At 36.5% G+C, this 25923-nt stretch overlaps 1 protein-coding gene across 25 annotated transcripts in view; it reads left to right on the plus strand.

The window, feature by feature from the left end:
- The window catches only part of ABI3BP (ABI family member 3 binding protein), a 152185-nt gene that overhangs the window by 114158 nt on the left and 12104 nt on the right, over nucleotides 1–25923 (plus strand). For all 25 annotated transcript variants that reach the window (XM_014947274.1, XM_014947284.1, XM_014947294.1 and 22 more), the window contains 7 exons: nucleotides 303–377; nucleotides 3400–3495; nucleotides 5529–5639; nucleotides 8484–8567; nucleotides 9917–9985; nucleotides 11030–11242; nucleotides 16052–16163. In XM_014947274.1, coding sequence (XP_014802760.1) covers nucleotides 303–377; nucleotides 3400–3495; nucleotides 5529–5639; nucleotides 8484–8567; nucleotides 9917–9985; nucleotides 11030–11242; nucleotides 16052–16163 — 760 coding nt within the window. The remainder of the gene's footprint in view (nucleotides 1–302; nucleotides 378–3399; nucleotides 3496–5528; nucleotides 5640–8483; nucleotides 8568–9916; nucleotides 9986–11029; nucleotides 11243–16051; nucleotides 16164–25923) is intronic.

Consider the following 25923-nt stretch of genomic DNA (forward strand, 5'->3'; position numbering starts at 1 on the left):
TTCAGTTTGGGATGGGGAGGAGATTAATTAATTGATTAATTTCACTTATTCTCAGTAGAATTTTAAGTGCTTCTGGGAAAGAGGGTATTTTTCTTTCAATCAATCAGTCTAGAAGTAAAGCCTTTCCAAATAAGAAAAAAAAAAAAAAGAAAGAAAAAAAAACCGCGTGTATCATCACAGCGTTACTTTTTTTTTCTCTAATATGGAATTGTTGGCATCACATAAAAGTCTGTTGGGTTTTCTTCTCATGGAACCCTTTTTCTTTTTTTTTCCTTTTTCTTTTTTTTTAAACTCTCTCACAGCTCTTAGTAAGACCACACCAGCACCACCTAGAACAAAAGCACCTGGACTGCCAAAGTGGATTGTGCCAACAACAGGTAGAGCTGCAGTTTTGAGGGTTTTTTAACTTATCAGTAAAAGACAGGAATATGACTTCCTTATATCACCTGGAGCCCTGCAAAATATTTCATTATGCTCGATTATAAAAGCTAATTCCTCAGAGTACTGTATGGAGTTGCTGCTACTGGTCATGCTATAATAATTCCTGAGTGTCACTATGAACTGATATTGACACTCAGTCAGTGTAAACTTACAGATAGATTATTGTGTGGCTACTGTTAACGTATGAGAGATGATAGGTCCAGAATGAATAATGGAAAAAGCTAACATACTAACCTGGAACCCTAAATCTTACCAGCTGAGTAAAGACAAAAGTTTCTTTTTCAGTAGGTGATATCTTAGAGAAATAATAATATTTTAAGACACCTGGATGATTTTTGAGAGTGAAGAAGTTTATTTCTTCCATTATGAAAATGATACATTATTTTCTGTGGTTAGCTCATCAGAATCCTTAACTTCTGATCTAAACTGATGAGAATCCTTAATTGGACTGTAAGGAAGAATGTGTTTTCAGGCTTACCTTTAGACATTACGTCATTTTTTCTTTCTCTGAAGAGCACATTTACTGAGGAGCCATGGATATGTTTGAAGACCAGTTTGGATCTTTTAATTCCTTGCTGGGCTGGCACTGCTGATGAACGTACTGCAGTTCTTCTTCCTGATTGTACTTATTTGCATCAGTGCAAAGATGTTTCATCCCATGCAGTGCGTTTGGCAGCTGCAGGGCCCAGATGATAGGCAGTGGAATTTGTTTTTTCCAGCAGCAGCACATGGGATTGTGGCCGGTTTCCTGGCAGGCTTTTCAGTCTCCTGGCTAGCTGTAGTGCCAGGTGGTAAACTTGACTGTGGGAAAGAGTCAGGGATTGCCTCCTCATGACTAACATTCCTTTTAGTTTTCTGCCATGTTTTAGCCATTTTCTCTAGAATTTTGTTTTATTGAGATGGCTTTTCAGATTTGTAGTAGTGTATGTGACTTATCTTACTCAGTTATTCTTTTTATTTAATCCTAATCATTTAAGAAATGTTCCTGATCTATTAAGCTTCCAGACAACTTTCAGCAAACAAATTTTGAGCAACATTTCCATTTCTCTAGTGAAAGAGAGAGATAGTTGGTTTTCATTATAACTGTCATTAACTTTGTGTTCTGTTTTCCTTTTATTTTTGAAATTGTGTGTGTATAGCCAAGTTCTAAAGGAACTCAAGTATTAAGGTATTTCAGTTTGTTTTATCAAGGGCACTTTTTCCAGTTCTTCGCTTAAAATTATCTACCTTTCTAATGGTATTCCTGCTATTAAAGATGCAGGGGTTAGTTTTAAGGTGTTCCAGACCCCATGAATATTTCCAGAAAAAAAGATAGAAGTAAGAGAAGAAACAAACACACATGCAAGAAATAAATCTATTCACATTTTTATTAATATTTTGGATGAATGTGATAAGTTGAAATGTTTATAATAAGCAACTTATGATAGCTAGCGTAAGGCAAATGCTCTGGGAAATACAACAAGCTGTTTGATAGTGCAGGTACCTTGCATGAAAACATAAACTTTTATGTATCTTTAAAATGCATTGAAACATTCAAAAAGGAGATTTTCTCAACAGGGAATTGTTGTGGTTTGATCAGCTTTTTCCCTGAAAATGTGACTTATTTTTCATTACTACTTTACTAATGGCAGAGCAGCAGTGCAAGTTTCTGAAAGAAAAAATTGCTTCTTACACCTAGAATGTGTAAAATACTTTGTTCATTCCCAGCTGATATAACTCAGAAAAGACTGTGATGCTAAATTCGATTGTAAGGACCAGGATAGACGTGGACTTTTTTGTAGACACTGTAAAATGCAAAGCTGAATTTGGCTTGTACTTGAGTGATTTATTCAATATGCTACTGCATTTTATTGATTTGTTTATTGTGAGATGAAGCTGAGAAACTAAATATACTCCAACTGTGACCTGTGATGCATAAGACTATTTTTCTTTTGAAAGCTGGTGCTGGTCTTCTCATGTGTTTTCTTCCTTGAACACCATTCACATTGATTAGCACACTGGTGCTTTGTTTATCTGAAGATCTAATTAATCAGTTGCCTAAAGACAAATTGCAGTTATATAAAACCACATGATGTGTTTAGAAATTTTGGTTGCAGGGGCCAGGTGACCTGCATCCTGTTCCCAGTTTACTACAAGTCTGATCATTTTAATCTTAAGCAAATAATTAAATGTTTCCATAATATAGTTTTCCCCTGTTGAGTAGTACTGCCACTCAGTTGCACTTTTAGAGAGTGTAGAGTTTCTATTCAATCTCATTCTGAGTGTAGCGCCACAACTGTGAATTCCTAGCATGCCTAGCAAGAATGGCCAAATAGTAAAATACTTGAAAAATTGCTTAATACTGTTGAAATACTAGTTTATTCTCAAAGCAAGCTGAGCACCAGATTATAAACCAATAAAGTCTCTTGTTTAAATGTTAGGATCGTGTTGGAATTGGCTTGAAATTGGATAATTAAATCGATTTTAAGATTTTTTTTTTGATACATTAACTTTCAGGGTTTTTTTCTTACCTCATGAGAAAGAGTGATTTTTATTTTTTTTTTATTATTTGTTTTCACAAACATGACAAAATTGCAAAGCATTTTTGACCTCTACCATATATAGAATCAAGAATCAATGGACATTTTATTCTGTATATTGAAAAACTAAAATATTCTCTGTACTCTTGGTTTAACTCATCTGTTATTTCTCAATCTTACTCATTCTCACTTTCCAAATATACTTTTTTCAAGGAATTTTTACAATTAAATTACAGAATCTTCTAGACCAAGACCACTTTCTATCTACTTGAATAGGAAGATAATGGATATCACTAAGTTATCAGTAAAAATATTGATGGGCCATGTATGCCAGTTTTGCACTTAATGTTAGCTACAGTTTGAACATACACAATACAGAAATATTCAGTTACTTGGTACTGCACTGTAGGTATTTGTTTCATTTCCTTTTGTTTCACAGATGAAGTATATACACCTGAGGATATTGCTGGACAAATAAGCATGGATATAGAAAAAGTTTTGGAATACAGCGATACCTGGGAAAAGCCATTTTCTGGTAAGGTTAATAAAAGAATACAATTTAACAAGCATTGCTACAAGCTAGCCAGTATTTGACTTTCCCTTTAAATGAATTTACTATTTCTGAAAATTAGTGTGTTTTAACTGAAAACGTTTACATCTAGGCTATTTACGAGAAATGAAAAAATGGGTTACAGCACACTAGAATTAAACTTGATATTATAAGAGTCTATCCTAAGAGGCTGCATGCCCTCCTTTTTCATGAAAAGTGGCAGAGTCAAGGAAATACATTTCCTGTCCACGGAGAACCTCTGAGATTAAATAAATCCTAATAGTTCACCATGCCACTGTCATCACAGGAATCTACGCTATCACAAAATCTCTAAATTCTTTTGTGTGTCCTCGGTCTCCACATATTTTTAATTAGTTTGGTACCATCATAGACCATTGCCTAAATCATTGTAGAACTAGTAGAAGGGGAGGGGAAGGAGTCTTTTTTTCCAGAGCACAGTATAGTAGATTCAACTGTGACACAGTCCACTGAATGTGATGTTTTGGCTTGCATGTAACTTGTGGTTGTGTTGTTCAGAAGATATGATGGAAACCACTGACAAAGCAGTACTTGCATGTTTTTACCCCATAAATATGTCAGACAATCCTGTGCCTTGTATATGGTCAGGGGAAATTAATCATGGATACTACCATGTAGTAGTATCTAGGGTATGATGACTTGTATCTACAAAAATTTATTTTCCTTTCTCAAGTCTTTAGGCATATTTTTTTCATCTCCACCTGGGGATGAAAAAAGAATATAAAACCTACAAATGCTATTTTCAAACCCACTACATCTTCCTAAATTACATAGAGCATTATTTCTTGTCTTGATCTGAGGGATTTAAAAAAAAAAAAGTCTTTTATAAGTGACTGCAGAAGTCCAAAGGAAAGGGAACAGAGAAAGATGGAGATGTTCCTGTTTGTAAATTGAAAGTATTTCTAAAAAGGCTCTCCCAAATGAGTCTTTGGATCTGCTCCCTTCTCGCCCACAGTCACTCTATTTATAGGGTAAACTAAGGTCAGATATGTAGGGCCTGAGGTACTCTGTGTAGCCAGTAACTCAGTATCAGGCAACTTGCATATTTGTTGACATTGGCAGCATTATAAGAATTATATTACTCTTGAGGATTTTCCCCTGTTAGGTACAAAAAGTCTTTTGTTACATAAATGTGTCGCACATATCTCCTGTTTTTTTTTTTAAAGAAAGAAGTGCAAAGGTGAATAGTGGAAGAAAAATCTTTTCCTTTGCCTTTCCTTTGCATGATAAAATCCTTTATTATTTCCTGGAAAATACAGTAAAATTTTTTGTAAGTATGAATTAAGAGGCTTAGGTTCTCCTTTCAGACCTCACTGTCAAAGGACCTTACCCAATAAATACAATAGGTACTGACTAGAACTGCACATAGAAATAACCTAGTTGGGTGCATCAAGAGTTTATAACACAATAGCTGTTTCTAGCTAGCCATGTCAGTGCATGAAGTGACAGTGACTTTTTTTTTTTCATTTTTCACTTTTGAAAGGCATAGGATAAAGCATCCCTAATGATAATTTTCCTTTTGCTACATCTTTTGCTTCAAGCTGAGGGTGACCAGTTTTATCAGTTAGAAAGCACAAAAGATCAGAAATTTTGTGAGTAGAATCCTTAAGACAATTCCTAGTACACGGAAGTGGTGTTTACTGTTGGAAGAAGTGTCCTAATCACTGCCAAAAAATTACCATTGACAGAAATAAGTAACTACACAGAAAATGAATTGCTGAAACACTTGTACAAAAGCCTAAAATTAGCTACATTTTTTCAGTGCAAGTTTGGTCTAAAACTCGGTGGCACGCACTTCCCAAAGAATTTAAGGCTGAAAATACAACTCATTTAAGTTTCTAACCTCACCTCTCCACTTTTGATATTGAATCAGGCATGAACCATTGTTTGAAAAGTCAGAATATAATTTGTAATGGGTTTCTGATTTTATGGAACTTGAGGTTAGATAATTACTAACACTGTCTTTTAATGTCATTCAGTAACTACGTCACCTGGCCCTCAGCATCCTCCTCTACCTCCTGTCAGGCCTACACAAATGCGAAGAAGACCTTTGCCTCCAAACACTGTGACTGGTAAACCAGGGAGTCCAGGTACCTCAGCCTTTTCAGCATAAATATTTTATCATGTGTGAGGTAATACTGAACTGACTAGCAGGGTATAGGGGATTTTTATAATACGGATTCTTTTTGCTTCATTTGTGATATCTCTAGAAGCTAGTCTTCTGGAACATAGAAATGTCTTTTGTCTTCATACATAAACTCTGTTTTCTTTTTGTTTTCCTAACCTAGTTATGTCAAAATCATCCCTAGTAAGGGAGCTGAAAGCAAAATAGCATAATGCAAGTCATCCTTTAAGATCAACCTTCAGAAAGTTTCATGTCTACTAATAGCATTTGCAGTTACTTAATGTACATGTCAGATGGGAGAGATGGAATATTATGGTTCAATGCATACTCCCAACTGGCTATTTGTAAAGAAATTCTGCCCCATGTATATGGTGTATCCATCAACCACTGCAAATGAAGAGCTAGTAGACACCCAGAAAACTAACTGCACTGGGATGCAGAGCAAGCTGAGTTATTTCATGTGCAAAGAGTTTAGCTTCGTTCCTGTGCTACGGTATTCTTGCTTCTCAGTATCAGCTTAAGAGCACACAGAAACTTTCACGTTTCCGATTTTGTTTTCATTTTATCCTGAAGGTGATATTCAGTATCCTTACCTAAAGAATCCTTAGGCTAATGATATTGCAAGTAGTCAGAAATTATCATGTCATTATGTTTAGCATCATGAGCAATGCTTCCCTCTTCATATTTCTGTCTTTAGTTCACTGGAAATACAAAGGTCTTGGCTCTGCTGTATTTCCTGTTGGCTTTTGTTTGTTTGTTTGTTTCATTTAGAGCTTTGTATGTCATTAAGGCACTAAAGACCTACATAATTCTTTAGTTTTTTGTGCAGCAGTTTAGAAGCAAGAATCTCTAAGCTGGATGAAGCAAGCTGTATATTTACTCAATTGCAGAGCCAAGATTGAAATGTTGGGTCTGTACTTGCTGTTGATAGGCGGTGTTTCCTTAGTAATAGCTACAACAGAATATAAGACGTTGTCACTCTTAAGCTGTAGCATGAAAAAATGTTGACCTGATACATTTTATTTTGCTTATAACGGGGCCTATATTAATTTTATCCATTCAGTGTCTAATTAATTTACCAGTGTTTTGAAATTTCACTGGTTTTCCATACACTAGAGGCCAGGTTATGTGGTAGTCAGCAGTTACCATACCTTCCCAGGCATTCAAGATGGAATAAATTGGTTAGATGATCTGGTTCTTCCTTATGAGGCCAGTAGCAGATTTTCCTTTTTCTGTGTTTCCTAGTGTTTTATCCAGCTTAGTTTTAAACTTCATAATTGAGTTTCTTCTGGTTCCCTGGGCAGGCTGTTCCACAGTACTAACAGGAAAAATTTGCCTCAATGTTCTTCTTGGATTTTTCCTTTCATAATTCTGCCCTGTTTCTCTTTCTCATTAACACTGTGTTTAATTCCTTACTTGCATCTTTCTTACTCATCCATTATGGGAAGGTCTCTATGCAGACTTTACAATTCTCCTGAACAGAATAAAAGGAAACAAGAGTGTTCCAGAACCTTTGTGAAACTGGACTTTAGTGAAACTCTTAATATATTTCCACCTTATTAAGGAAATTGGTGGCAAGTAAAGAGAGAATCTTTATTATTAGAACCTTAATAGATTTCCACTTTATTTAGGAAATGAATGGAAGGTGAGGATTTTTGTTGTTTTAAACTTGGTTCACCAGAGTCCTGCCTTCAGTCACCATGTTCTTTTGTGGCACACATGCAGGGAATGTAACTACATTATGTAGTTCTTGATTTCTTTGGGATTGAGATTTCACAGTAATGCAGTGGTTATCTGGGAGTAATGTTTTCTGTTTCTGAATGTTTTGTGAATGTAGTTCTTGTCTTTTACAGCTACTTTGAACACAACCAAGACATTCTTTACCATGGATTACTTGCCTCTTAGAAACTTGTTTTCATTGTTAGGTGATAACAGCTGAGGAGACAAGGCAATGTCACATAGTCTAAAATAGTTTTTAAAATACCTATTTAATTATGGAAAATAATAATGCCTTTATTAACCAGTTTCTGTCCAGACTTGTGGTGCCTAGTACAGAATAGATCAGTTCAGAAAGAAAGCTTTTTTCCCTTGGGTCATGTAGTGTTATACACGTTGGAAATGTTGGACGTGGTTGCATTTTTCTTAACTTCATTCGAAGTGCTTCTTAATTTCATTTTGTGGAAGCTCCAGTGTACTGTTCTGTGGTTAAACTCTTAATGCAGACCGTAATTAAGGACTCAGTGTTTATCATTATACATTACATATATGCATTATATGTTATATCTACAGTGTTTAACATTATAATGAGACTCTAGCCTTGGTAATAGACATGCTATATTGAGTGTAGAAATGAAAGGACTTTAGCTACATTTGAGGAAAGAATCCAAAGTTCAGTTGCTGAGTTTGGTTATTCTGTCTTACAACTCATGAGGAACTCATTTGAGAAACAGAAATGCTGATGCTGGTCATTTTACATCCTTTTACCAGTCTGTGTAGGATGAATCTGTGCATTAAACCAGATAGCACTCTAGTTGACTGAAGTCCTCCAAGACAATCTCCAAGTAGCAAAAAAGGTTCTTACTGGGCTTCAGGAATAGGTTATATTGGCAATAATGACAACTTGGAACTTTCCTAAATCCAGCTGGAAGCTGTTATATAAGTTTTGAGGGAATATCATAGTTTGAATTAAAGTACTTGTTTCATGAAGCAGTTGTCATAAATCTGAATTCTATTAGAAAATCAGAAAACTATCGCACTCTTTAAACAGTAAATGCCTTGTTGGCCCAAGTTCCTCTTTCTGCCATTATAGCTAAACCTGCTGGACCAACAACACCTGTGAGGACAGGAACATCATATAAGACACCAACAGCTTTTGCAACTCCAGATTATTATGGTAAGCCCATTACGGAAAGGTCTGGTTTGTTTTTGGGTGGGGTTTTTTTCATGAACATAAAGGTTTCCTTTTTTCCTTGTGCTTCCCTTCCCTAAACTATATTGATGCACTGTATATTTAATATAAGAGGTATTCTGTCTGAAGTGATTCTGATTTCCTTTATGGCACTTTGCAACTTTTCTGATGACTGAATTCATCTGGCCGTGTTCTGATACACACCTTGGTAAATGAGAACACGATGGCCCTCCCATCTTCCTAGAAATCAATACATGCTCAGTAGGCTGTCAATCCTATTCAGTGGCTACTTTAAATTTGTGAAGGGAGTAGATAAGGCATATCTTTTCTTCAGTGTTTCTTTTTACGTGGGACATAAACTCAAATTATTGTTTGCCAGTGACTGATAGTGCTCAACATGGTTGCGATACCCTCCTAGCTGTCTGATCAAGCTGCAACCATTTAGGTAAGAAAAAGTGTAATAGGGTAATTATAGTGGTTAGTTGGTAATGTGCCTTTTTATAAAATTGGGAGTTAACTACAAGTTCAGACTTAAATCTCTTCAAATGGCCATACAGGAATGGGTTTGGAGGAGGATATAGGTATATTGTCAAGAATTTTGCTCTTTCTAATTTTCCTGGACTTACAGTAGCACTGAAATTCTTGTCTCCTTATAATGATCATGAACTCACTATGACCCTTAGTGCTCAGTAAAGGAAGCCAGATGCTAGATTTATTGAAAAATGCTTGTTACAAAGGTATTGTGTTTTGTCCATTGAGGTGCATTGTAGTATTTGCATTTGAGATTCTGTTCACTGTGGGGTTATTTAACACAACACCATTGTCATGAACCTCGACTGCTCTAGCACATTTCTAATCACCAGCATATGTGCCTTCAATTTCCTTCAAATTTTGTGGTACTTGTTCACTGTCTGGAAACAGAATTTGTGATTTCCTTGTCACTATTTTTAGAGAAGTTCATGTGCCAACATAATAGTGCTATATATTCTATGAAAATGAAACAAGCTCCAAGCTAAACAGCTAGTACAGTGCAAAAAGATACTTTTTGAAAGGTCTAAAAAGCATTTTGCATATGTTGCATTAACTGAATCCAGCATCAGTCATGAACTCTGTCATTTTGATTATGTCTGTCTTTATACTATCAGTACATATGGGGTTTACTTAGCATCACAGCCAAAGTGCAATCCTTAAAAGGGAAAGACAGATCTGGCAGCAAACATCTACCATGGAAGAGCCTTACCATGACTTAAAATGCCAAATGAACTGTGAAATGCTGCAGTTGTAACATGGAAACCCACTATTATTTATTATTTAATTATAACTGTCTCCCACAGTTGATGCAACTGTCTTCAGCTCAAGTCCTACATCAGAAACAGATTCTTCAGGCAAACCAAGGTACCAAGGTAGGATTTTAATAGCTATGGCATTTTTATTTGGGGGAGTATATGAAGACTGACCTATATTGCATCAAAATTGTCTTCTTTGGTTATTTGAAAGCCAAAACTTCATTTGATTCTGTTCCACTTTAGTGTCAGATGAAAGGACTGTAGTGCAGACCATCAGCATATTCTTGACTAAATTCTACTTCTCATTCCAAGCTGTGCACATTCAGATAGTCTGGTAATATGGTAGTATACACTAGACTAGGTAACAAAGTAGTCAAGTTATTGCTGTTGCAGTAGACAGTTTAACAAGGTGAGATGACAGGATGAAATGCATTTGTACCAAAATATTTTTCAGGTTTTTTTTCTTGGTCTGGTAAGGGATATTGCATTTCTGAAGACACTGTCTTTCTTATCATAGCTTATTGTTTACATCCAATAGAAGTTTTAGTTTTAGAACGTATTTGCGTTCAGTAATCTTTTCCTAAATTTGATGTGGAGTACAAGATGTTTGTCTCAGAAGGTATGTTTCAAGGTTTAGTCCTGTACCACTGAAAATGGTTAGGATTTTGACAGTCACTTTAGACACTGCAAGTTTAATGGTGATATGACTCTGGACTAAACTTGTTCTCTTTCTGGTGAAACAAAGTAGTGATGGGTTTTACATCTTTGTATTAGCATAGGACTCAAAAGCTGCAAATGGAACTGTAATGTCATTTTATTATAGAAACTTACAGTTAATTGTCATATTTTATGACAGAAGTTAATTCTTTCAAACAGTGTGTATCACCTACTATTACTTTCAGAGTGATATTTCATCAGTGGTGCCAGTGGGAAGGGGGTGAAGGCAGTGTAGATTCCAGGTCTGGGAACAACAAAAAACTCAACAAGCAGCTTAACGTTGAATATATGAGTTTGATTCTTAGTTATTTTTGCTTAACTTTGATTTGTTGTGCAGATTTTTACTTGTGGCCATAAAATGGAAGTTGTGCAGTAAGTGCAATGGTACGGGCATTTTGTAAAACCACTCTGTATTCAATAACAGCTCTTTCCTATTGCTCCTAGCCCCCCACGTCAAGTACATGAAGAAAGATGATGATGTGCCCTGCTCTATCACAAGCTCTCTTGAACATTTTCCTCAAGAAGAACCTGGCAGCAAGGAAGAACCTACTCGTCCTCCACAGAATCCTCCAACCAACCTCACGGTGGTGACTGTTGAGGGCTGTCCAACTTTCGTCATATTGGACTGGGAAAAGCCAGACAATGACACTGTTACTGGTTGGTTTGATTTCTTTTCTCCATTGTATCAGAGTACAGTATTTCTGGCTTATTTTTACTGTCACAGTTTTATGCTATTTAAAAATACTTCAATCCCAAGGGATTCTTTCACCCTTACAGTCCTTTTATTTTGCACTGCTGTCAACTCCAGCATGGATAAGAAAGTGCTACTACATTAGCAACAACTGTACAGCTATGTAATTGGTGTCAGTGATGATGCAAAAAGATACTTAAGAAGTATGACTCTGCATCTTCTCTTAATTTCTGGCTTCTTTGTGTACAGGATCTGGTAAGATCTAGTCAAGAGTTCCAGCAATGTGACAGTAGTCTTTATTATATAGATGCATACACACAATGTAGACACCTTTCTTGGCATGAGGATGTTGTTGATTAGTGGGACAGACAAAATAAAACCTTACATCCTTTTAGTAAGGCAGTAGAACTCTGCCAACATAGTACTAGCTGTACCCACCATAGGGTCTACGAAGTTCTCAATGTTAAAAGAATCTGTTTGGATTTTTCATTTCCAAAGGAAGGTTTTTGTGTTGAGAATAAATCCTTGTGAGTCATGCAGGAATCAGTAGATAGACAGGTAAGCTTGCAAAATGATCATTGATAATTTTTCTGTCATCTTCTATCTATCAACACAAGCTTACCAAAATAGAACATTTAAATTAATTATCAACTGAACATTATAGTTCTTCTGTACTGTCAGGAAAATGACTTGTTTTTATCATGAACACAAAACTTTGATTTGCATAATCACTGGTTTATCACAGCCATGACTAACGAGATTTGGCTTGTGTTGCATTACAAGTGAGAAGAACAGATAAGACTAGTGAGGACCAAGACTTGATCATTAGCCATTGACATTTGGATGTAAGTGAGATGTTTTCAGGTGTTGTATATGCATGTTATGAGAGACTTCAGTGCAGGGGAATAATTAGGTGACTGTCACAAGCAAGGCCACTGTCTTCCCCAGATTACTCCTTCCTTGATTTTCTAGAAATAATTACTAGGTTTAGCCTCTATTCTTTATTGCTCTTCCCAACCATTTTGAAAAATAATAAATGCAAAACCAAAGGGACATTAAAAAAAAAAATTAGCCTGCACTTTTTTCTTCTGGGAAAGAGGAAGAAAGTTAGCCCTCTGCTGGATTAAGAAGGGAATAAAAAGAGACTGTAGGTTGATGAAAAGTACCAGCAAGAGAGAAGAATGATTGCCTGGCTTCACTTCCATGATGTGCTTCATCCTGGAAGAAAAAGAAGTGTGAGGTTATTGCTAACCTTAGAATTAGGCTGAGGATAGGCTCTCTGTGAACATTCCCCACTCCAGGCAGTTCTGCAATGCTTCTGTTTTTTTTCTGGGAAAAACCCGTTTGTTGCTGTTGTCATTTGGACAGACCAGTCCTTAGCTTGATTAGGTCAGATAAGGTCATTTAGTCTGCATGTTTTCTTGGAAGACCTGCTGTTTTTCTTAAGTATGTTAATGAACCCACTGCAGCACAACCATTCATCTTGCAAAAATAGAAAACCATTTCCGCTATAGTTGGTAAAACTGTCAGCCCACATGATCTAACGATGACAGCAAGGCATAATCACCTTCTGATACTATTTTCTTTCTTTTTCAATGTGACTTGTGAAATGTAGAGCAAGCAATGCTCACTGTTTCTTCTGGGACTTTAGGTGGAAACCCTTACTCTGTTCAGTTGTAATAAGCATTTCTGAAAATTAACTTTCCATGAAGTTTCTTCTCTTCTGTAAGACTATTCTGTGATAACTGAGACACCTGACATACCCTTCCCCATTCCAGAAAAAAAGATTAAACTCTTCAACAGAGTATGTGACCAATACTCATTTGGCTTCACTGAGTGAAACTTTAGTTTCAATCTAGCTATCTTCCTATCTAGATGTAACAGTTTTTCCAAAAATACCATCTTAATTCCTTTTAACTTCAATGTATAATACAGAAGATTGTGGCTTAGAAATACTCTCATTGAGCTTGTCTCCTTAACTTCAAAAAATTACTCAGTTAATGATTTATCCAAGGACACTTTCTGAATTCAAAAGAAGGCATTGAATCCCATTTTTTGAAAACAGTGATTACTTCATATTGGCACCGCTATGACATTACTTGTTTAGACAGACTTAAATCAAGTTTTCTGTCATCTCTTTTTATTTTTTTAGTTTTTACATGTTTTCTCAATCATCTGATTTAGGCATCACGTCTCATTTTTAACGCACTTTTTCAGATAGAACTGTGGAAACAGAAAATGCAATTTTTTGTGCCCCTTTTTTTAAAAGGTTACTTTACTTGACTTTTAGCTATGCACAAGGGGTTTCATCATATTGGATAGTCCTAAAAACAAATTCTACTTCAGTAATGGAAAGGTCTGACAAATAATAACCAAAACAGTGATCAAGCTTGTTTTCGTAAAGGCTGCGAATGTCAGGAACCAAGACCATTTTGTTGGTGCTCCACTACGCCTATTGTGTTGCCATAGAGATGTAGGGCAGTTTGTTGGCTTGTGCACTGAGTAAGGAGGGGGTACTGGACGCGCTCAGTAGTTCTTTGTGTGTGGGTGTGGGTGTGGGTGTATGCCCATTCTCACATGTGTTGTGTTTTCTTCTCCAACTTGAATGAACTAAAAAGTTCAAATCACGTATTGACTTGAGGCTGGCAGAAGGCAGAAAAATTGAAGTCCTGTCAAGTTACCTACCCATTCTCTATCTGGATGTACCTACCTAACTCAGTGGATATCCACCCTCTCTCTCATGCTTCCAAATAAACATAATTTCTCTAATGAGGCTTAATTAGGGCAAATAAGGGCTTTCTGTGTTTTTTTTTTTCTCCACAGTTCACTCAGCCCTTGGTGGCTATATAGGAAAAGGTTTATGTTTCCAAAGAAGAAAATGCATAAAGAGAAAACACAGATATGTTTTACACAAATACATACTAACTGATCAAGACATCAGTGCTGATGTCTTTGGTTATTGCATTGGGGTCCCACTTGAACAAATGGTCTAAATTAAAAGTCTTTTACATAATTATTTCCACCCCCCCAGCTCCTTCCATCTGAGATGCCCATTCCTGCAGGTTCATAAATTTGTTCTTAAAAAGCAATGGCTTGTCTTTTGCTGTTTATGGGTGACTCTTGTGGAGGAGGACTTCTGAACATGGAAATTTTGAAATCTTAAGTATCAGCAGTAATTCCTTCATACTTTTAAACTTATTTTAAAGTCTTATGATGCTCTGAATATGCTCTAAATAACCGATTCTATTACAAGGTAAAGATAAAAAGATGCTGTGTAGAGGTCCCTTTTGAAACTATTGCAGTAAATAATCTGAAATTCAGATGTACATACATGTATATAACTGCTCAAATTGAATTGCTGTAGTTTAGAAGCTTGGAATTGTAGAACATAATTTTTAAGGGCTTCTCTTGCACTTCCATTTAATTGCATTGTCTTACATAATTGACCCCAGCGGTTTTGATGGCTGCCTTTTGCATAGAAAAGTGCAAAGGAAGCACAATTGAGGTCAAAATCAGGTTAATTTGTGTGTGTATGCTCATTTACTTACACATCTCCTATATTTACTAGGAGTGAGGATCTTAGAATCCAGCAACAATTAAGAGAGGTTTTTTGCTTTTTAAAACTGTATCCCATTGCAAGTGTTTTATCTTTCTGTGTTGACAACAAACAACTCTCCTTGTATTGAGAACTAATAAATTTAGAAAAAAAAAGCCCTACACCTTGCTAGCATTTTCGTAAGAACTCAAAAATACATAGTATTATTAGATAGTAACAGGAAAGAAAGTAGTTTTCTAGAGGTTTTATAGCTGTTGATAGGTGGTCTCTGTCTTTGTCCTCACAGTATAATACTGCTTTATTCATTGTGCTGTAGATCTAAATGCTCATTGGAAATGTTATTTGAAAATACTCATCATTGCAAGCTTACAATTAGCAAAGCTGCACTTCGTATTATAGTCAGGTTTTAGGAAGGGAAAAGGAGGGGGCTGGGGAGGTTGTTGATTGCTTTGTAAGAAGGGGAAAGTTTGCAATATACACAGTCCCTTAGTTAGAAGAGGTTGCTATGAATCGGGACAGAGGATGCCTGCCAGAGAGACTGTATCTTGGACAGGGCTATGACTGAAGGGGTAGCTTCTTCCCAAACATCTGTTGCTAATTCCCTGTTCAAAGCATGGCTTGCGCTTGATGATACATCCCAGTGAGATGAAAAGAAAATAGTGAGACTCCATAAAATACAGAAATAAATTTATGCAAAATTATTTCATTGTAAACTGGCAGATTCCCTAAGTGCACAATCCAAGTTAGTTGGGCAGTTTCCTTTGGAAATATTAAATATATATGTCTTATTTTAAGTTAATCAAGGTTTAAGCATTTAGAAACTTTACTTTCATCTTTGACATTTTTTTATTCAAACTGCAGAATGCTTATATGTTTTTGTGTTTGGAATATTGTCACTAGTGTAGCTTTGGGCAGAGGTCAGATGTTGAGTGTGCTCTATCCCATAACTGAATGGAGGAGGAAGGATGAAGGGCTAGGCACTTGGCAATCTGGAATTGGATTTTTCTTTCATAACAATTTTTGCATACTAATGTCCAGACTGACATGTCTGGACATAAATGTCCAGAATGGACATTTAGCTACTAATGTCCAATGTTCACACAAGATGTCCTTACAGTAGACAGTAGGAGTGGAAATCAGATGAGAAAAGAGAGGGCAATGAAGAAGCTCAAGTAAGAGCTGTTATTTAAGCAAATGTCTCTTTACTATAATTTTCCAGAGTATGAGGTTGTGTCAACTGAAAATGGAGCAAGTGATGGTGAAAAGGAGAAATCGATTATCACTACAAATCAAACCCATTCTACTGTGGAAAACCTAAAACCTGACACAAGGTAATTAAATAAAATAATTTTCTAAGTTAATCCGACTAATTTAGACTGTCAGCTCTCTGCAACTTCAAATGAAAATACATATATATAAAAGACCAAATTGCTTTTACAACTGTTCTGATAGAAAAAAAAAGGTATGCTTTGGGTTTGCTTTCTTTTAAATTAACAGATAAGATATATCTGAGGAATCTTTAGGAAATTTCCAAGACTATATATGGTCTGGACAAACTGCAGAAGTGACCTGTTCTGTCAGAAAGATTAACAGTCAAATGTAAGAAAATGTTCTGTTTTTTATCAAAATAATCTCTTGAATTTGAAAGAAACAAAGTGAACACAAGAAAAAACACAAGAAACCTGATATGTGAGGTCAAGATTTACATGTACAGTTGTTTCTCTCTGGGGTTTAAGGATACTCAGGACAGATGACATAGGCTGCTTGCCTGTTTAGATGGATGTTCATTCAAATACTGGAATGCAAGTTAGGGCACTGTATGAAGCTTAATCATTGCATTACACCATGGAGAAGAAAGATACATTTGTCCTGTATATGTAGTTTTCTTTCATTGTCTCAAAACAGCTGGCAAGTTAAAAATGGTCAGAGAATTCCAGTTGATGGCGTACATCTCATGCAATTAGTCCAAATACACATCATCATTCTTTTAAAAAAAAATCTCATCAAAAATGATTCTTCTTTTTTTGTGGTAATATTCAGAGCAGGGAAGAAAACCACTTGTCCTGTGTTTGTGTTGCATATATTGATTGCATCAGAAAGTTAATGAATGACACATTTTTTTCCTGTAAGACTGTCCATTTGGCTTTGGTGAATGGATTTTTCTGATTCAGATAAACTACCCTTTCCTATTATTATCCTTAAATTGGTAACACAGCACAAAATTCTGCATAGAACCCATCTTGAACCTTTACTTTCAGGTAGTACATGGTTTAATCTGGGTGTTACTTTCTTAGCTCACATACTTGTGACCAGCAGCTGCTAGGAGGAGGAAAGAGGAACTATTGCAGAAAGTGGAGGGGAAGGGAAAAGAATTGGAAATGAAAGGCTGGGGGAAACTGTGACACCCAAAAAGAGCTTCATTTAGAGACTCCAAAGCTGTGATGGGGTAGAATTGCTGTGTATTGCACCAAGAATATATTTGTTATTTCTTAAAGGCAAATGACTTGTGCAAGGGTGAACAGCAAATATGTTGTTCTGTGTTGTAAAGAGGCAATTAGGATATGCTAGCGATACAACAAAGACCAGGCATTGGTTTCCTCAGTCTCTTCCTCAATCAGTTGAGAAAGCTTAGAAGAGACAGCAAAACTGTATTTCTGGAATAACAACTGAAGAAAGGCAGTAGGTGCTGCTAAATTTGTCATGCTGTGCTGTTTGTGTTTTCATCTCAGTTCTGCTTTGAAATAATACATTTGCATCCTTGAAAATAACTGTTTGTTATTAATGAGATTCTCTTCCATTATGCACTGAAACTCTTCATGTCACATACAGTGATATAAATGGGATTAATTTGGTTAAGCGTAAAAAAGACATGGAAACCTCAATGATGCTGAGGTCAATGTCCAGATGGCCAGAAAAGAAAGACATTTTTATACTGCTCTTTGTTCAGAAAGGAAGCAAGATGGAGGCAGGCAGACCCAGCTGGAACCATTGGAAAGGTCATAAGGAAGGTGGGCGCAATACAGAAGCAAATGAGATGGTTTTTTTAACTTCAATTTGTAATTCTGTCAATCCTATGAGATGACTTTCAGGTTTGGTAAGCAAGAGCAGATCAAAGACCATGGAGAAAAGCTGTCTTTTGGAGCTTGGATTTTGTTACAAGAAGCTACATATGAGATCAGTACTTACTGGTGGAGGCTGACAACATATAAAGGGATAACATTTCCCTGATGGGATGGTGGCTATTATCCCCGCCCTCCCCCCCCCAGTCTCACAAGGGAAAGACAGCGAAAGTCTTTCTGGTTTCAGGAGGCCACCACCTGAAACTGAAAATCTTTGATGTAAATTGCAGCGGTGCATGTCCCTTGATTCCCACAGGATTTAAAAGATGTAAAGTTCCTTCTCAGAGTGGCTCTGTTTGATTAAAGTCCCATTTCAAAATCTGTGTGTCCTAATTTTGAGGGCACCTTGAGAGCTTTGGCAAAAGCACAAGAAATTGTTACTGTTACCATTTGAATCCAGGCTTGTTGGCCGACAAAATTCAGGGAAAATAAGAAAGTTAATAAGACAACTGGTGTCACATAGACAGTATCAATGTTGCAAAGAATGGTATATGTCCATAATAAAATTCTCCTGTCTGTCAGGAGCAGATTACTCACTAGATGAAGAAAATGAACCTGTGCACAGAATTGACTGAAAATAGGGAGAGACAATGAAACACAGCTCAATAAATTAATTAGCAGAGTTCCTGAAATGTCTGCAAATTCATCAAGTAATACATTAAGACTGGGAAGCAGACTTTTACATAACTAGCCTTAAAGGAAAGAGCTGTAGAAGAGGTGGAGTTGGAAAAGAAACTTGGAAGAGAAAAAGAAATCCCTCTCACAAATGTTCAACATTTACAAAACTACCAGCAAGTATATGGAAAGAGAGATGCTCAGTAGCAGAAGGTGGATTAACTGGAGAAGAACCTCTTGGCCTTGAAATACTTCGGAGAAGCTGACAAGCTGAATTTGAGAGTCTGTTTTTTCCAGCTTTCCTGAAGTGAGGCTGTGTAAATCCCATATGCTGCTCTGAAGGTTCAGTACATCTAGAGCTGAAGACAGTTCAGGACGGATCTAAACCAGACAAACCTAAACAAAGATGTTCCAAAAGGAATAAAAATGTTTGTGAATGTGGTATCTCAGTCTCTATGGGTAAATTTAAACCAAAAAGATCCTATAGCAGCAAGACAGTTGAAGCCTGTAATTCTCCAGACGTATGCTCTTGAGGAGCAGTGCATGACAAAGGTGGTCTGCAGTCCCATTGCCCAAAGTCTATCATCCTGTTGATGTAAATTAGGGAGGATATGTTAGTGCCTGGCCCAAGAGCTAATGAGTTAATCACCCACACCCAGCAGGAGGGAAGCAAGACAAACAGCTCTTCAGCGTGAAGGGGGAAGAACAAGCAGCAGGGAAAAACTGGGTGCATCCAAGCCTGCCAGATCATGCTGTTTGTTTGCTTTTCTCTTTCACATTCTTCTTTTAGATAGGTCATACTGCTACACCTCTGGGAAGCTCTGCAGTAAGCCAGACACACGTCGTCTTTTGAGCTGGCCTTTTGACAAGGCAGCTTTTAAAGATTAGGAGCTAATGACCAGACTTGGAATATTTAAGAAGTTTGGACAGTGTTAGGGAGGCGGCAATGAGAGACTCTTACCGTCTCTCGTGAAAAATTGCATGTGTGACTGCAACTGTCAGTAAGTACAAACATAGAAGTTAAATGAGATACAAATTTCTCTGAATCAGAGGATTACCATGTAGTATTCTGTGTGTCCATTTAGCAGTCTGAAAAGTGACTAGATCCAGAAAAAAAAAATGCACTGGCTGAAAAAGAAAAGTTCTGACTTTCATTACAAATATCAAGTATTTGGTTATAACAGACTCATACCATGCTAATATAGAAATGAAAATGGACTTTCATAGGCATGCAACAACTTGTGAGGGTTACTTTTAAACAAAGTTGTATATATTATGGCAGTTTGTTTTGTCTCTTGTTTTTTCTTGTAATGTGTATGCCAGCTTTATGTGTTCTTTGCGACTTGATTGCAAGACATCTAGACTCTGAGATGAGAGTAAAATAGTGATTTGAAAATCTGTCTAACTGTGAGGACATACACCCTTTAAATGTGGGGCACAGTCAGCTTCTTTCCAACACATCTGCTTGATTTAATAAAAAAAAAAAAAAGAAGTTCTAAAGGCTCCCATACAATGTGATTTTGTTGGAGTGCTGAGATGGCTATGATTTTTGCCCTAGAAAAAGCACATTGTATCCTTGCTGTTCTCTCATGATAAGGCATGCCTGACAGTTTAAAATGTCACATTCATTTAAAGGATTTTTCCTTACAGGTTGAGTATATTCGCCTCTTTTTCACCTGGAGAATTGCCAGGTGTGGTGTTTGCAGAATTTCACTATCACGTCTTAGAAAACTTCTGACGGTTTTAAGTAACCTGGAAAGTTCAAATCTTGATATCCATTATTTGGTTGGTCAGAAACTGCTGCTGTTCCTGGCACTAACTGCTGTCTGGGTTCAATCTAAATTTCTCTTTCATTTCATCAGATATTTTGCTTTTGATTGTAACTTTCACCTGACATCTGTTACAGCATGTAGTGTGGTTATGCTGTGTGAGCTAGATAACTATACGTATCCTTCTTACACAGATAGTTATTTGGATGTAACTGGTGCCTGAAGAGGAAAACTTTCTCTTGTTTTATGAATGTCTTCTGCTTAAACATTTGTATTATAGATAAGCTTCTGTGACCTAATAATGATATATATAACTTTGTACTGTAGTTAGCTTTTGTTACCCTTCACATTATTTTTAGAGTAGATCCAGGTCACATTTCACTCAGCCCTCTTTTCAGTATCACACTTAAATGAATTTTCTGCAGTTTGTGTCATCTTTATCTTCCAATTAGTCCTTCACTTGTTAAATGAGTGAAACAGTGAAATGCCATTTATCCTTCTTCCTTCTAGTTAGTCTGAACCAAGCATTGAGCTGCTCAGTTTTCACTCTGTTGTTCAAGCAGTGAGAGTCTGTAACTACCGTGCTTGTTGATCAATCCTGAGCAACCTAATGTAGCTTTTAAGTTCACATTGTCATGAAAAGGGGCCTGGACCAGATGAATTTCATAGGTCCCTTCTGACCTAAATTAGTGTATGATTTTATCTTAGGCGTAGTTTCTGATCTTGTAAATCTCAACTTCGCCCATTTTCGTTAATGCAAGCCGAGGTGATTGTGTATGTTAATACAAATGTCATTCATTTCTTAGCAAAGGAAAAGGGGAGAAAGGGATGCACTAGTATGAAGTAATCTGTCAATTTAATTTTTCATCTTACACATGGAAATTCTGCATTTTTTGTACTGAGAAAACTGTAAGGTTTTTTTGAGAAATGTACCATTGGAAAACAGTCAAAGCCAAACCAAACTGATTATTTTGGTCAAAGCAATTACAGTCTAGCTTCCAAGCAGTCATTTGAGGGGTAACACCTATAATATTCCATCTAACTTGTCATACAGGTCCCTTGCTTATGAGTTTCCTTACAAGGCTGCTCACAGTGGAACTCCTAGTTTCATTGGCATAGCCAGGACTCTGTGCTCTTTATGTATTCTTAGTTTGACACTAAAAACTGCCCTTAAAAAGAAAGTACTGCAGTAACGTCTCCTATGATAATAGTCAAGCAAGGTCTCCCCCATCTGTGGGTCAAGGTAAAGTCATTATCCACAATTTTCAGTATTTCCCTCCTTGAGATGTTTGTTTGGAATAAACCTTGAGAGGCCTGAGACAGAAATGATCTGATTCTGATTCTGTTTTTTGGGTTTTTTTTTTCATTCCGTCTCCTGTGTAGTAATGTGGTGCTCATCTGCATTTTCTCCTTTGTTAAAATCGGTTTCACTGACCTGCAGTTTTTTCGTGGACCTTTCCTAGCCTAGAATATTAAATGCAGATGTTATTATTTTTTTGCTTCCAATTCAGTTTTCCCATCTCCAAAGGAATTTAGGGTTGGTTTTTTTCACCAGTTTCAGAGTTTTCTAACTCCTTGATTTATTTTTTTAAGTCTTCCAGTCGTCTGATACAGTATCATTTTGACTTTTTCTGTTATTTCTGCTGGTTTCTCTGCCAAAATATGCAGTTCTTATTTCTGTATCCCTGTTCTATCTTGAAATACCTTTTTTGATTAGGTGTACATTTCAGCTTTCATTCTGGTGGTTTGTTTAAGGGCAATTCAATTCATAGCGTATACCACTATTGTCCAGGAAACTTTGCAGAACTGATTTCTATGCAAGCCTTCAAAAAAGAGTCCGAATATTGTTGAAAACAGTTCTCATGCGTGTTTGGATTGGCAGTAATTCAAAGGTAGTAAAAAAAAATATTGACTGCAGTAAGAGATGTGCCAAATAGCTCTGGCAAAATTCAGGTAGCCATTAGAGGATGTGTTCCACCAGCCTGCTGCTATACATTTTTAATAGGAAAAAAAAGGTATTAACAAGAAACAAAAATCCTGTGATGCTTGCATTCCACAGCTTTGTAAAACTTCCCTTTAGGTAGTGATCCTTTGCCCAGTTAAGTAGTTTGGTGATTTCAAATACAATTTCTCCTTTTAAAAAACATTTTGAGAGCTCTCTTGATGAATATAAATAACAGGAAATGTTTTTTAAAAAAAATAAAAATAAATCCAAGACACCCCCCCCAAAAAAAAAACAAAAACAAAAAACCCAATCAACCAAAACTGTAAAATAATCATGTAATGTGTAGGATATATGTAGGTACCAAACCGTTTTTATTTGTGTGGATTGTTTCCTTCAAAAGTTTTTTCTTATGTCTTACAAAAGGTATGAAACAAAAAAAGACAATGTTACTCAAAGGCCATACCAAGCCATACCTCTACTGAATAAGCTTTTTGTGCACTTATACACACTAATCGATACATACCTACTCATCCTGTTATTACCATTATCTTTTATTGTTTTACATTGCAGTTAACACCCAGTATGTGCTAATCACATAAAGAAAAAAGTAATCTACCCATGCTTTTGTTAATAGCAAGGGTCAAGAGATGAGAACTACAGTGAAAATTGCAATGCAGAAAGTGGCAGAAAAATGCTGGAGTTTTTTGTACTCTTTATTGCAAAAGTAACAGATTTTTGCACTAAATTGCTGTTGATGGCAGGGTAAGCATTTCCCATTTCTCTCAGCCCTTCTTCCAACTTGATCAGGAGAAAGACTCCTCAAAAAAGCCCAGCGTTTTTCTTTCTTTCTTTCTTTCTTTTTTGTTCCCTTCTCTTGAGTAGTTTTATTTGCTATGCCTGATCATACTGCTATCCGAGCACACTCTGCAGAGACAAAGAAGCTCTACACATTGAGACAGTCCTGCATGGTTGTCATCTAACCACCAGCATCTCCCCACCAATTAACCTGAAGTCCCAGATCTGTACTCTGCTGCTCCAGTCCTCCTATTATGGTGAAAATCTCTCTTCACCTATATTCAGTTCTGCAATCTTCAGTCTTCTCTTTTTGCATGATTTGAAAAATGCAGGAGCAGCTGTGCCAAAGTTCCATGTGGAATAGTGATTTCCTATGGTGGAAAAATATGCTCTGCACAGTAATTACTCTAGGTCAAGACCATTTGCACAAGGACTATTATTTCTTAAGGAGTTTGGGAGGATTTGAGAGGCCTAGTCTCCAAAGTCTGTAGGATAGCAATCTTATAGATGTTAGAGGTGTGACACATTAGATTGCTACCTATATTGGGTAGCAGAGTTTTTGGCATCATAAGCACACAATTATAAAGATGGAATATAGACTACAGTTTCTCATGAATAAGTATAGCTAAGAGGTAGACATGGGGTAATCACTATATAGCTTTCCTATTTCCCTATTGCCCTACATACTTTCTTGAACTTGTAGGCATTTTTCCCCTCTCTTTTGGTTTGTATAAAAGTGCATAAGATTGCAGCAGGTACCCTTTTTTTGGACCATTTTCTTTTTATTTTTCAGATCTTTCACCTGACACACAAAAAGGGAGGTGTTAAATGGTTTCCTATGAAAAAAAGCTACACTATGGCTTTAAAATAAGTTAGATCTGTGAACTCTTATCAAATTGTGAGCTCAGCCTAACTTTTCTTTTCTCTTCCTTTCAGTTTTCAGTCAACTAGTTACTTCTCTTCAGCTCCAAAAGTGGTTATTTGCTGTTCTTGTACTGTTGCAGCCACTGGTATTGTTTCAGGATTGAATTTGGCAGAGGAAAGGAGCCTGTGATGCTTGGGCATCTGTGAAAACACCTACCACAAAACTGTAGAATTGTATATATTTTGGTTTAATATATTTGTTCTTTAACATTATTAATATAGGAGGCTTCTCTATTCTCCAATTTTATTTTATATTTTTAAATGAGCTGAAATCTCTATGCGTAGATTTTAGTTCTTTATTTCAATCTTGCCATAATTTTTTCAACTGTGGTTTGATCTTTTGCAGAGATCCTAGTGGTCCCTAGACCACAATTTGAATAACACTACTTGGAAAATATTTAGTCTTCAGTTCTTGTTTTGGTCTTTTTATGGAGCTAGAGAATTGATAGGTCCAAGTTCCTCAACTTAAGTGTTTTGGGAACAGGACTGTTTCCTGTGAAGAATGTTGCCTGATGCAACTCGAAGTAGGGCATATCAGCTCTTGAGCATAATATATTTTTACAAAAATCAGCAAAATACTTAAATATGTTTCAAAATCCTCCACCATCTTGTGCATCTTGTGATTTTTACTGCCTTGCAGAAGCATGTAAGTCCAGCTTGCAAATTCTGTGATACCCTTACATATTTCAGCGAGATCCAGAGATGCTGACTGCAGATCCTTATCTGTGGTTCATACTTGCCTCCATCATTACCTTCCAAGTCCCTTTGGCTGCCCAGTCCAATTCTGTAAGAGCATTTCACTTGCTCAGTTTTTTCCTTTCCTTGTAGCCAAGCTTATGGAATCAAAAATCTCTAGGTCAGGAAACCTAGACAGTGCTTTTCATTTTTTCCTTTTGATTTCATACAAAGGGGCACAGGTAGATTACTATCATCCATAAGGTCAAATCATAAATTCCCAGTAAAGCAATAGAAGATGCCATGTTGAGCTAACAACGATCAAAATTATAATAATAGCTCCAGGTAAGGTGTTGCTGCTGTGAAGAAAGCTGGAAAACTTCTTTGGAGTCTTCTGTCCCTAAGCGTGCATTAATTTGTACATTGTCCAAAAGGTATCTTCAAGCTATTACTCTAAAACACCCAACATATCAGCAAATCTTCATTTATGCTTCAGTGATTATTCACAAGGAATCTCCAACTGCTTTGCTACAGTTCTCCAGATAATGACCTTTCCTACCAGATGAGAATACTTCTTGACCAAAAAAGTTACTGTACCACATGCCCAATGTGAACTATTAACTGCTCAGATCCAATTTTTAAAGTATTTGTTTAAACAATTTGATCATGAAGAAAATTTTGTGTCTAGAAATTACTATTTAATTTATTATTTAATATCTCCCCCCTACAGTAGGGTAATGCAAGTTGCTCGAAATGGTCTTGCAGCATGTTGAAATAAATGTTAAGATTACTCCAAACGGACTTTTTAAAGCTCAACACAAGCCTATGTTTCACTTAGAAATATCCACCAATTATCCACAATGCATCTGTTCAGCATACCAATCTTTGTAAGTATTTCCCTTAAAAAAGAAAAGAAAACCCTAGAAATAAAGGCAATTGCCTATGTAAGCAATTCAATGTTAAATATTGTCTTAGAAGTACTGTGGATGGAAAACAGTTGCTTGGTACTGCATGATTAGTCCACTGAGGTTAATTAGCGAGCTGTTCAGGTTTTGCAGGAGCCAAGAAGCAGTAAGAGGTAATCCAAAGTTTGGATTGAATTATTCTGTCTCTTGTAGGGACTTGCACATGGAGTTTACAAATTTCCAACCACGCAGAGAGTGGTATGCTTTTTTTTCTTTAGAAAATTGCTGTTTGGAAACAATTTCTGCAATACATTACAATGCTATGCTATAGTCACGAGCTACCA

Source organism: Calidris pugnax, unplaced genomic scaffold (assembly GCF_001431845.1).
Source record: "Calidris pugnax isolate Ruff unplaced genomic scaffold, ASM143184v1 scaffold95, whole genome shotgun sequence".
In the NCBI taxonomy this organism is placed as follows: domain Eukaryota; kingdom Metazoa; phylum Chordata; class Aves; order Charadriiformes; family Scolopacidae; genus Calidris; species Calidris pugnax.